Source organism: Prunus mume, linkage group LG4 (assembly GCF_029339155.1).
Source record: "Prunus mume cultivar Tortuosa linkage group LG4, ASM2933915v1, whole genome shotgun sequence".
Classification (NCBI taxonomy): domain Eukaryota; kingdom Viridiplantae; phylum Streptophyta; class Magnoliopsida; order Rosales; family Rosaceae; genus Prunus; species Prunus mume.
Window position 1 is genome coordinate 6,426,414 of NC_142701.1, and position 14,370 is coordinate 6,440,783.

The following is a 14,370-nucleotide window of genomic DNA, read 5'->3' on the forward strand; positions in this document are numbered from 1 at the left end:
AGAAGACGATATTCATATTTATGAAACTTAGCCCTAGCCCTAGCAGTCCCAAAATAATATTTGCAGCGTTTTGTATTCTGTGCTACCAAAGTCGAGTTCATCGTCAACAAGCGTAATAAAGGTATCTAACTCTCCACAATCTCGAATTATTATTATTTTTTCATTGATTTGTTTAGTATAAAGTAAATTGTTCTGTTTTTGATATGTGTTATTAGATTATAATGTCACATCAGAACCAAGCAAGTAAAAGAGCAAAAACTATTGATTCATTCTTCAAGAAAAAAAATGATGGTGATAAATTAGACAATGACAAGGCTTCTACATTCAATGATAAGGCTTCACCATCAATTGAGTCACCTCATCACACATCTCCCTAGTTGAACCTCACCAGTTTGATGTTGCTTTTTTGGAACGAGACCCTGGTAAACGTATTCAAATATCTGAATACCCTATTAATCAACGTGATGAGGTTCGATGTGCTTATATCAAAGTTGGGCCTTACCAACCAAAATTATTAGAATATCCAAGGTCTCAGTTTGGGTCGCAATATCGTCGATTTCAATATTCTTGGTTCTCTCAATTTCCATGGTTAGAATATTCCCCTTTAGAAGATAAAGTCTATTGTTTTCCTTGTTTTATTTTTGGTAATGGTCGTCCTGCATTAACTACTGAGGGTTTTAACAATTGGAAAAGAGTTAATGATGGAAAGAATTGTGTATTTTTGACTCATGTGGAGGTCCATCTTCATTGCATAATACTTGTGAAGGATGTATGGAGGATTTGATGAACCCATCTCAACATGTCGACAAAGTTATTAATCGACAATCAAAGGAAGACATTTTGAAAAACCGGTTACGGCTCAAGACAACGATAGAGTGTGTTCGATGGCTTACATATCAGGCATGTGCTTTTAGGGGTCATGATGAATCTTTGGATTCTAAAAATCGTGGAAATTTTATTGAAATGGTCAAGCATACAGCAAAGTTTAATGATGAGGTAGCTGGAGTTGTTTTAGAGAATGCCCCAGGAAATGCAAAATATACCTCACCCAAGATTCAAAAGGAGATTTTAAATATTCTTGCAAACAAAGTGAGAAAAAAAATTCGTGAAGAAGTTGGGCATGCTGCTTTTTGTATCCTTGTTGATGAATCACAAGATACGTCAAATAGAGAGCAAATGGCTATAGTTTTAAGATTTGTTGATAATGATGGTTTTCTACGTGAACGTTTTTTTGACATTGTGTGGGTTGAAGACACTACTGCATCAACACTTCAAAAAGAGATCAAGAAAGTACTTGATCTCCATGAATTATGTATTGACAAGATGAGAGGTCAAGGATATGATGGTGCTAGTAATATGCGGGGTGCATGGAATGGGCTACAAGCATTATTTCTTAGAGATTGCCCATATGCATATTATGTACACTGTTTTGCTCATCAACTACAGTTAGCATTAGTTTCAGCATCAAAAGAAGTAGCTACAATTTGGTTATTCTTTTCATCATTGAATTCAATTGTCAATGTCATTAGGGCTTCTCCAAAACGTCATACTGAGTTACAAGTTGCTCAATCAATGAATATTGTAGAGCTGTTGATTGCTGGTGAGCGAGAGACTGGTAGAGGAGCTAATCAAATTGGTACCTTGCATCGACCTGGAGCTACTCGGTGGAGTTCTCATTACGATTCTGTTTGTGACTTAATAGAAATGTATGATGCAATTTGTACGGTTCTTGAGAATATAAAAGAGGATGGATCCACAGGCTCCTTACGTGGGGAAGCTACTGGTGGATACAATGCGATTAGGCAATTCGAATTTGTATTCATCTTGCATCTATTGAAAGAAATTATGGGACTCACAAATATCCTTTGTCGAGAACTACAACATAAGTCTCAAGACATCGTGAATGCTATGAACCTAGTTGGTACAACAAAAGATGTCCTTGGAAAATTGAGATTAAATGGTTGGGAAACTTTTATTGGGAAAGTTGATTTGTTTTGCAAGAAACATGACATTGACATGCCTGATATGAATGCTCAATATAAAGTGGGAACAGGTCGTTCTTGTCAACAAAAGGACAACATTACAGTTGAGCATCATTACCACTTTGACATATTCAATGATGCAATAGATTTTCAATTGGCAGAGTTGAACAGTAGGTTCAGTGAAGGGGCAATGGAACTTCTTATTCTTAGTTCAGCTTTGGACCCTAGTGATTCTTTTAAATCATTTAATATTGATAAAATTTGCAGCCTTGCAGAGAGATTTTATCCTCAGGATTTCACTCCAAAAGAGTTACATATTTTGGGATGTCAGCTGAAACTTTATGAGGCGGACGTACCTCATCATCCTGTACTTCAAAACGTGTCTACACTCTCTGAATTATGTCGGGGATTAGTTGAAACAAAAAGGTCAAAAAGATATCATTTGATTGATAGGTTGATCCGTCTTGTGCTAACTCTCCCTGTTTCTACGGCAACTACTGAACGAGCTTTTTCAGCTATGAAACTTGTTAAAACAGCTCTTCGCAACAAGATGGAGAATGATTTTCTAGCAGATTCTATGGTTGTCTACATTGAAAAAGAACTTGCTGACAATATCAATTCAGATGTAATAACAAAAGATTTCAATTCTCTCAAGGATCGCAGGGCACAACTTCAATAAGTACACTTTTAATTATGTTGTTGAACATATTATTTAATGCATACTTTGCTTGGTTTATACTTTTATTTGATTTAATGTATACTATTAGCATGGTTTATATGATTTAATGCATAGTTTTATTTTAGTTAAAAAATTTAGCTAGCCCACCGGTCCAAAAATTCCTGGTTCCGCCCTTGCTCTCAGCTCTCTCTCAATATTCTCTTATTAGTTTGTACATATATTCTCTCAGATCTCTCTAAATATTCTGTTAGTTTGTATATTCTCTCAGCTTTGGTTTCTTAATACGGGTTCTTTTATGTTTTGAGAGCTATGGGTTCTTGACGGGAGCTATATATGGGTTCTTTTATGTTTTAATGTTTGCATTTTGTTAAGGGTTTTTTGAAAAAGAACGGAGATGGAAGAATTAGGCTTTGGTTTTTTGTAAGATATAATTTATTTATTTATTTATTTATTTTCAGTTTTCTTAGGAAGATTTCACGATGTACACTTCATGGCAATTAACTCAATGTGGCAGTTGCCAAGACTTCACAATCAAAAGAACTAGACTGAGTTTAGTTTCAAAACAAGAAATCATAGAAACTAATTAAAGTTTGACAGAATTAGGCATTCACGCCAATATAAAGAAGGTACAATAGAGAAAATATTTCAACGAAACCAAAACTAAATTCATAGTAAATATTTCAAATTAACTCAATAAGTGACAATAAAATGTTCTAATGACATTGGAGTAATTTTATAGCAATTGTAATATTAAAGTTGTAGATATAACATGATGCCGTAAGGCTAACGGCTGAAGGGAACCAGAAGCAAAATAAATCAGTTTTTTTATTCCATACCTGATAGGATATTTATGCCAGTTTTGATCCGTAAAGAATTTAACGGTCCATACCATTACACCAAATTTGAACGTAGTAGCGTTTTGTGCAACTTTCATCATCTAAAATAATAATAATAATAATAAATAGAACATTTCTCAAAATATGCTGCACCTTTTTTTCCCCAATTATTTCCCGTGGCAATTTGACGTATAATAATAATACCACATAAATTAGTCTCTAGGTTTATTTATTTATCCTCCAAACACTAACAGCAATTTCCCAAACGTACCAACAATACTTAAAGCAGCTGGAATTGTATAGACAACATGAAAGCTTTAAACTGCATCTATCCATAACAAATTGTAATTTTCAATTTGAATATCCAATACAAATACAAAAGTTTCAGTACAAAAGTTATAAGGTATTAAAGCAATAGCAGTATGGGAAGAAAACAACTTTAACATACAAATGCTTTAGATTGTTATAAAAAAAAAATATAGTTTTCCTTTTCCGTAAAGCCAAATACAAAACCTTTATATTATAATATCATATAAACAAATTAGAAAGCTTTTAAGGTACAATAAAATTGAAGAAAACAAAATAATAGGTAAGTAAAAGCAAAATAAATAATAAGTAAGAAGGTGAGTTTGGTACGATGAAGCATGTCAAAGACGTTGTCCTAAAGCCCCTATAGCCTCCCTATGTATAGGTACTGACGGTCTACAAGACTCAAAGATACGACCCCTTGTACACAAACTCAAGATCTGCTATGAGTACGTTCATAGACGAATATAGGTATCCAAGTTACAGAACCATTGCCAAAATGATAATATAAAGTAGAGAATATTATAAAAGTAGAAAATGAGAGAATTAGTTTGTGGTGGTGATTGTGGTATGTGATATTCTGATGGTGTATTGTGGTTGTTTTAAATGTGAAGGAGGAGTGGCCTTTTATAGGCATCCAAGAACATGAAACCTTCACCAACTAGAAAATTAAGACATTCAATATAAAAATAAAACCTGAATATTAAATACTTATAACCCCCACAATAAATAAAAACTGTTAAATTTTTAAAACCTTTTTTAAAATTCCAACATTAACAACTTGAACAAGGCTGCTTTTGTTTTCTCAAGTGCTAAACGTGGACTATGGTCCTTTTCATGGCTTAAAAATTCATAGGAAACCACGCTTCAATTGTTGTTAACTATTTATTTTTTAAATTAACTCCCAAAAATTGATTGGAATTAGCATCAAATCTGTTTCTCATTCATGGCCGTATGTCTTATTGGTCCATCATACATTTGGGCTTCTCCTTTTTCTTTTCAGGGCATCATACATTTGAGTTTTGAACTTAAAATTTCTTCCCCGTCATTAAGAAACACTATTGACTGAGAGGTACTGCGTACCATTTTTATTTCTTAAGAACTAAATTATAAACTTTAAAGATTACAAAGAAGGAAACATCCAAACTTAGAATATATGCATATACACACCAAAAGAGGTAAAATGGATTTAGGGCTTTTTTTTCTGACATTATTCGTCCCTTATGTTACACCTCACACATTAATTTGGTCATGCCGTCAAGTTCCGTCAAAATTTTCCGTTAGATTGCTGACGGGGACGCCACATGGATTAAAAAATATTTTAAACATTTTGGGTTTTATCACAAATGGTCCCTAAGGTTTGCAAAATTAGCACCTTTGGTCCTTTATGTTTTTTTTCCTAACATTATTGGTCCTTTATATTTTTTTAAAATAGTTTAACATTAAAATCTTTTAGAAAAAATTTAATTAAAAAAAAGAGAAAATTTTCAAAATATAATTTGTTTTTTTTATTCAAATCCACTAGGCATGTTATTATTGGACATGTAGGCTCCATATACATGTCAAGTCAAATCCGTTAGGTTCTATTGAAATGTATGTTAAATTGATAAAAATTCAACAAAACCTAACGGATTTGACGCGACATGTATGTGGAGCCTACATGTCCAATAATAACATGCCAAGTGGATTTGAATATATATAAAAAAATTATGTTTTGAAATTTTTCACTTTTTAATTTTTTTTTTAATAAATATTTTAAATGTTAAACTATTTTCTAAAGGGTTTAGGGTTTTTCAACAAAATCTAACGGATTTGATGCCACATGTATGTGGAGCTTACATGTCCATTAATAACATGCCAAGTGGATTTGAATAAAAAAATGTATGTTTTGAAATTATTTTCTCTTTTAAAAAAAATTTAAAATGTTAAACTATTTTTTTTATAAAACATTTCTTCATTTAGATCCACTTGACATTTTCTCATTCGCTATGTATGCACCGCATATGTGTCATGTCAGCAATTTAACAAAAAAAATTTAACAAAATCTCACGGCGGAATCAAATTGGTGTGTGGGTGTAACATAAGGACCAAAATGTCATAAATAAAAATATAAAGGTCCAAAGGTGATAATTTCGCAAACCTCAAATACCATTTGTGATAAAATTCAAAATATTTAAAATATTGTTTAATCCACATGACATCCACGTCAGCAATCTAACTAAAAATTTTGACGGAGCGTGACGGCCGGACCAAATTGATGTGTGATGTGTAACGTAAGGGACCAATATTGTCAAATAAAACTATAAAGGACCAATGGTAATAATTTGACAAACCTTAAGGCCCATTTGTGATACAAAGTCTTAAGTAAATAATACTAGAAGGGGCCGTACGTATATATATGCTAATATGATATGCATGTGCAGAAGGTTACTGTAGATTGAACTTAGAAGTGGGAGGGAGAAATTGACAAAGTGAAGTTTCATCTAATATTATGTATATGTAGGGCCAGTTTGGCATTGTTGTGCTGTGAAAATAATTGCTATCAGATTTTGTGAGAGAAATTAGCTGTGAGAGAAAGCAGTTTGCGTTTGGTAAATTTTTTGTTAAAAATGTTGTTGGTACGGATTCCCTAATTAAAAAATGATTGCCGCATAATCATTAAACTCAGCACCTCTTTGAAATTGATTCCTGCATAATCAGAAAATGAAAGCACCTTATTAGCTACTTTCTTTTATAGCTTTCTCTCACAACAATTTTTAATAATAAGTGATTTTCTCATAGTTTACTAAACTGGTTGGGTTTCCCAATTTTTTTTAAAAATCAGTTATCACCCCAAATAAGCAATACCAAATGGGCACATAATATTATGTATAATATGTTTTTCTCCTTTAATAATAATTATATTCTCTCCTTACCCAGAGAAGAAAAACTCTTCTCTTTCTCGGTTCTCTCCTCTATCCATCTTCTTTTCAAATTTGGAAGCACGAAGAACCTCAAATATTCAGAGATATTAATCTAAGTTCTCTTCTAACCCTTTTCATTTATTTTAAATATATATATCATCACTTTTTGATCAAAGTAAGCAAAACACCCAACTCCCGTTGCAGCCAAAAAAGAACCGAACTCCATGCCACCACACCAAGAAGTTTTATGAAGCATCAAATTATAGAAATTTCTAGTAATTGAGAAACCAAAAGAATAAATAAAATTGATCCAAAGCTAATAGTTAACAGTTTGTTGGCTTAATGACAGAGATAGTGGAGAAATACTCAAAATAGTTTGTTGGATGAAGGACAGGCAGTGGGGTAGGCTAAAGTTTGAGTTTCTACTCCAAAATTAATTGACAATAAACGAAGTAGCCTAACTCTTTATAAACCCATGTAAGGTCCCTTAAATTTTCGATATGGGACAAATACTGAACATTTTTAACATAACTATCATTCAAAATGGTTTCATCTAACAGCTAATCAAGTGGGTTATAGTTTGTGTCAAAAAGTTTCTTAATTCTGACCATATATACAAGTTTATTTTGGCTTATGTGCGTGATTTTTAAATATACCTAAGTTGATTTCTTTACATATTATTCTTATTGTGTACACTAGCAGACCCATGAATTTCTTAAGGGAGGTGCAATTTTGAAAGCCTAAAAGCTTTATATATAAAAATTGACAATCAAATATCCTTATAATTTAGACAATACCAATATCATTCATAAGTCAGAGAAAAAGAATAGCATTACAAATAAACTACAATTGTTGTAGAAGAAAAAGTGAGCCTTGTTATTAAAAGCCCTAGATTTAAAAGCCCTTGTTAAAGCCTTTTGTCTTTTTATATGCAGGCCCTAGATAGAAATAGGTTAATGCCCATGAAATGGGCTTTTCGAACACCTAGACTGCATCTTCTAGGCTAAGCAAATGTGCAATATACAGCACCTACAATGACTTTTCTCGTGATGGGAGATGCAGTTGCACCTCATTGCGCCTTAATAGGTCCATCATTGATTGTGTATGTAGTAACTATAATCTGAATGCCTCTAAATTCTAAGTACATACGTGACTGTACTGTTTCATGCCAAATCTAATATTGCTTGCATGCATCACTGTATTTAACAGTAATATTCTTACGGGTTGCTGTTGTACCACTAATAATTGATATGGAAGATCATAATTAAAAGACTCCAACGTTAATTGCAGGGGACCAAAAGAAGGGCCAAGCGAATCTCATATAATCCCTTCTGAATGCTACGTGAGTGGACTGCGGAGGGCCTATGTTCAAATCTCTATCAGCAGTTGTCATCTGTGTTTTATCATAATTTGAAATCCAAAAAGAAAAAGAAGAAGAAGTTAAGTATGATAATTGTAAGGTAGGGCCCATCATGCATAGGACATGAATGATGGGGTTGCTTTTTCTTGACTAGAGATTTGATTGATGGGATGGGATGGGGGAAGGCAGGCAGAACTAGAGAAGAGAATGACGAAATAGATGGTGGTTTCAAATCAAGTATACATTACATATAATAATAATTACAAAAGCTAGCATGGAAATTAAACAGCGATATGTTGGAAAGTGTTCACCCGGTTTTGATTTAATCATGTGATTATAGGATAAAGTTTCCTATTAACTTAAAAACCATTTGTGATTAACAAATCAACTTTTTTTGTATGAGCATGCCACTGCTAGCGGTTGAAACCTTAGCAGACTTCTAAAAAATAATTAACTTGAGCCCCAAATTACTAATTCTAAACAAGCAATTGTGAATTTAGGTGAGAAATATCTTCCAAGTAAGTTCTTTTTCTTGCCTCAGACTAGTGAGGACTTCACAACTTATTCACAATACAAAATTGGTAGTTCTGTTCAGAATAAATAAAAAGAGAGCAAAAGTTGTTTAAGCAGAATTGCCTATTACAAAACTTAAAAGAGAAATGTCAAGTCCAAAAAAGACAACAGAACGTTGGACTTCGATTTCTGCTTAGGTTGCTGCCTTTGAAGCTGGATTGAATGTGTTTATGCTGGATTGAGCGTCAGCACCTTCAACTAATAAGTTTCAGCTAGAAATCGATAACAAAGTCTAAAGTTAGCAGAGCTTTAATCTGCTTCAAGTCCTAGAAGGCTTGCTGATGGAAGCAACATCATGTTTATTTTTCAACAAGAAAACCCAAGTGAGTCAGGTACAATCATCAATAAATGTGATGAACCAACGAAATCCGTTTGAAGTAATGCGAGTTGGACCCCACACATCAGAATGCATTAAATTAAAAGGCTTTCCAACTTTACTGTCAATCAAAGGAAACACAGTGTGATGGGTTTTGGCCAAAATACATGTCTCACACTTAAAACTGGACTCATCACAAGAGCAAAATAAAGATGGAAACGTACGCTTAAGGTAGCCAAATGATGGGTGTCCCAATTTATGACAAGATCACGAACTAGTACAGAAGGCAATGTCAAATAATATAACCCCATTATTCGTTTAATATGCCCAATAGTCTTGTGAGTCTTGAGATCCTGAAAAGAGTAATGAATATGATAAAAAGTAGTAGAAGCATTAAGTGTATGAAGTAATCGATCAACAGATAACAAATTAAAATAGATAGTGGGAACCAGTAAATACGAGACAAGGACAGAGTAGGAGTGAGAGAGATTGTGCCATTGCCAGTAATTGGAGAAGGCAAGCCATTAACACTAGTTATGTATGGGTCACGGGTGTTACTAGGCAACTTATCAAAAAATTTAGCATCATAAGTCATATGATTAGAGGCACCACTGTCAATTATCCAAGTATTGGAGCCAGTACTTGGAATAGAGTCAAACACACAAATTTGTAGAAACAGCAACAACAACAACAACAATGGAGTTATCACCCATCATTGTAGCAAAAACTCAACAGATCATGGCAGAGTACACAACAAAACATAGCAGAGGCACAAATAAGACAGATACACAAAGACAGACATGAACACAGTAGAGGCATGAACACGGCAGAGTACACATCGTAAAACAGCAGAAACACAAATACGACAGATGCATGAAAACAGGAATGGCACAAACACGGTAGAGGAACGGACACTACAACACAATACACAAACCCAAGAGGGCACACACTGCATAGGTAGAGAAAAATATGGGGCTAGAATGTGGGCACAACACAAAGGTCACCAGAAAGTCGGCTCTGATGCCAAGTTAAACAATATGGGGTAGAATATTTTTTGATATATTTTCATTCTCCAAAGGCAGGTATTTATAATACACTTGTGTAAACCTTAGTACGGTTATACAAGCAAACAAATAAACTCCTAATTACACAAGATTTGTACAAAAGAGAAATAAATAAAATCCTAATAGAATAGAAAATAAATCTCCTAATAGAATTAGGATCTTGCCAATAGCCTGCACATTAGCTGCATCCTTCCTGTTGTTATTCCACATAAACTTATACCATGTGAACTCAAATTGAATTAAGTGACAATCGAAAATAGCATTTTTAAAATCCTCTATTAGAGCATTGCATTGAATGCGATCCCCACTCTTTTTGTGATACTCCATAATCTCATTAAAATCTCCACAGAAAATTCAAGGACCATAATCCACCCTACTTAATTCTGCATAAGTTCCCATGAATGATGACGCTAGGTATAATCAGGGTGACCATAAAAGCCAGTCACTCTAAGAGTCCAAGAATTTGGGAAAGTAGCTCTAACATCTATAGACTTTGACGGCTGTGCATCTTGAGTGATATTTCGATGTGGGATTGCGAGGATTGGCTGCGGAGGCACCACGTGAAACGACCTGACCCAATTTCCACTTTGGAATCCGGGTCAAAACTTTAAAAGCGACACCTAGTAAACGTGGGTCGTAAATGACCAAAATACCCGATAAACAATAACACAACCACGATGCCCTAACTCGTGGCAGCGCTTGTAATCGAGTCCGCCACGCACCTTCATCGAGGATCAAGCCACACGTAGTTGTTTCCTCTGTTCGACTGTGAATCGTTTGTTTTATCGTAAACCTCACTCTAGGGCTGACATTTTTGGAGTATCCGAGACTCTGTTTTACGATCCGTCAAATGTTATATGATCCTGAAATTACCTAGATCAACATATTGGAACATGATTACGATCCAACGATTCAAACCTGCTGAACCCGGGAATCATCCACTAGGCGAGATCCGTTCGGGGTTCAAACGTTATCCGAATTGATATCCGCGAATTCCTACAAGCTCGTGACAACAAGAGGATCACATTGGGACACAATGCCTCACTGCTACAGTGCCCACGTGCCGCCACAGCTGAGCGCGCGTGGTTGCCCGGCGATAACGCTTCGCCGAAAAATCTCAACATCTCGGCTCAAGACTCCTATCCTAGATAAAACACTCAATTTGGAACCACTTTTGTTCTTGGACCTACCCCAAAAAGTGGCCGGAAGTGGCCGAAACCGTGATCTCAAAACCGGCCGAACCATAGGTTTGAAATTAATCCTCTCACGCTAGAAATTCCTCAAACCCTACTCAACCATCAGCTAGAGCATGAAAAATAGCTAGAAATCCATACCTTACTCGACTGATTTGGTAGCCGGAGGAGGGAGAACGGAAGCTCGAAAGTTCTGCTAAAAACAGGCTATTTCGGCTAATTCCGCGCTCGACGGTTTCAACAAATGGGGTTTGACCGAAAGGAAGGGAAGCTGCCCGGTCCGCTTGAGTCCGATCCATGCCCCGCCGTGGCTGTGGTGGCGGCGGTGGCTCTTGGAAACCACCGCTGGAGGGAAAATCGGGCTCGGTGCCACCGAGAGAGAGAGAAAATGAGGGTTTTTTAAAAAATTGACCTTCCAAATTTACTATTTTGCCCTCGAATTTATTTTGACTGTATCTCCTTCAATACAACTCGGATTTGGGCCCACTACGTGTCTACGAATTTATCTCGCTGCGGTCTACGCAACGGTATAACTGAAATTTTCAAATTCCTTCTTGGTCAAAAAGTCAACTTTTGACCTAATAAAAATTCTAAGGGCATTTTAGTCTTTTCTTCCAATAAATTAATAATTAAATATTAATTTTAGGTTTGGGTTATTACACCACGTGTCTTTGTGAGAAATTACTCTTAAGCTCAGTCTTTAGCTGCGATCAACATGTTGGGTTGCCGAAGGCTTGCCGCTTGCCGATGGTACTTTGTGGGACGTAATAGATCATCAAGTTTGTGGGTCCCTTGTTCCATGTTCCGTTCATTGATTGCATAGTCGGATATGGCATAAACAATTGGTTTTCTTGGAAACATGTGTGTTTTGCTTGTAGATGTTTGTTGTTTGTTACCCACTGTTTATTCTATTAACAACTTGCACAAGGCTTTTGTTTTCTCAAATGCCAAAACGTGGACTATGGTCCTTTTCATGCCTTGAAAATTCGTAGGAAACCACGCTTCAATTGTTGTTAACAATTTATTTTTTAAATTAATAACTCCCAAAAATTGATTGGAATTACCATGAAATCTGTTTCTCATTCATGCCCGTATGTCTTATTGGTCCATCATACATTTGGATCCTTTTTCTTTCTGGGGCATCAAATTATTATTTTTTTGAACTTTACTAATGAGGTGATGAGTTTTGAACTTAATACTTCTTCCACATCATTAAGAAACACTATTAGACTGAGAGGTACTGCGTACCGTTTTTATTTCTTAAGAACTAAATTATAAACTTTAAGGATTACAAAGAAGAAGGAAACATCCAAACTTAGATAATATAGGCATATACACACCAAAAGAGACAAAATAGATTTAGGGCTTATTTCATGAAATTCGAAAGAACTTAACATACAATTAAAAGAGTGATGCTTTTTTTCAGGGGTAAACTTCAATAAGAGACCTGAGGCCCAATGTATGTGTAATCTTATAGTGAGAGAATCCAGCAGTCAGAAAGAGCTTTTCCCACTCTGCTTCACTACGCTCTTTGCCACTGACGTCGACCATCATCAACATATCCCACATGAGCTGAGTTTCAATTGATTTCTTATCCATCTCCTTATCATCTGCAGACACATTTATGTCCAGGATGATAACCTTTCCTCCTTCATTTTTGCTCAGAATTGCCTCTCTACTCTTCTTTAATATCTTCACGCTTTCCTCATCACTCCAATCATGCAGAATCCACTGATCATTGATGCCATGCATTAATTAATGGTTAATTACTTTAAAGTAAGACTTGAATTTATACTCACAACCACATCAGTCCATAGAATTAGTGTATGGTACCTGCTTAATATACTTTGTACATGCACCGATTGACATGTCATTGTTACTAATTCATTTATGAATAGTAAGGTTTGTTAAGATTTCATCGAGGGACGGACTCGCGGACCAGTAGAAACATCGATATTACCCCCAAATTAACCACCAACATAGTCTAAGCTGGTGTGGGGTTTATATAAAAGGGCATATCTTATACATTTTGTCTAAGTTTCCAATGTGTTACTTTACATTCTTCAACAAGATTGTCTTTTCGTTTTGAGTTGTATTATTAAACTCCATAAAAATTCCTTAAATACACAAGTCAAATTGAAAGCCAAGCAAAACAAGGACAAGTTTGGAAAATTCTGCAAAGGCAAGGGTGAGGCGTGCGATGAAATGAGCCTTCGAAGGGTGGACATTGAGGCCGGAAATGAGATTGGGAAGGGATGGGTTGGCCATGGTTGTGAATCACATCTGGGATGCCTAATTGAACTGCACACTTTAATGACATGGAGTTTATGAACTGGAAGATATGATTCCACACATGAGTCATGGCTAGTAGCACTAACTTTATCATTATTCAAACTCATTTATCTAAGTGTGTATGTTTATATGTGTAGCTCAAAAACACCGATGGCTCTTATTTTAAGTCTTATATAGTCGTTGCCGACCCGACACAATCCACATCCCAATTATTTAAGTAAATAATACTAGAAGGGGCCGTACGTATATGCTAATATGCTATATATGCAGTGTAGAAGGAAGTTGCTATACATGCTATATATGCATGTGTAGAAGGATGCTATATATAATATGTTTTCTTCCTTCAATAATAATTATATTCTCTCCTCTATCCATCTTCTTTCTCAAATTTGGAAGCACGAAGAACTCTAAATATAAAAACAAACAAATGATAATGAATAATAGAAAAACACAGATGGCAGCTGCTGATAGAGGCTTGAAGACAGGCCCTCCGCAGTCCACTCACGAAGCATTCACAAGGGCAGAGCCAAAAGATGTTTCGTCCAGAAAAGAAAGTCATGCAAACATATAGTATAAAGCGTAGGAATTATAAAATTCAGACAAGACTGCACACAATCAAGTAATCGTTTTTTTGGTACCAAGTGGTTCTTAAAATATATATTCAGAATTAAACACGTCATCGTATCACTGTCATATAAATGAATGCAAGTAGCTAGTGCATGCCAAACACGCTAAAAACATGCACAACTGGCATATGAGGCATGTGGGATCTTGTTACTCCCACATGCCAAACAGACTAAATCAATCAGTGTGTGGTGCTCTCTTATTACTCCCAGCACAACTTCAACATGCGATATTTATGAAAG

At 35.3% G+C, this 14,370-nt stretch overlaps 1 protein-coding gene and 1 pseudogene across 1 annotated transcript; one reads left to right on the forward strand and one right to left on the reverse strand.

Moving 5' to 3' along the window:
• Positions 1-771: 771 nt before the first annotated feature.
• On the forward strand, positions 772-2,661 carry LOC148917783 (uncharacterized). Its single transcript, XM_089050402.1, has one exon. It carries the CDS (start codon positions 772-774, stop codon positions 2,659-2,661), a length of 1,890 nt encoding a protein of 629 aa, XP_088906528.1.
• Positions 2,662-12,634: 9,973 nt separating this feature from the next.
• LOC148917784 (trans-resveratrol di-O-methyltransferase pseudogene) lies at positions 12,635-12,964 on the reverse strand (annotated as a pseudogene).
• Positions 12,965-14,370: the final 1,406 nt, after the last annotated feature.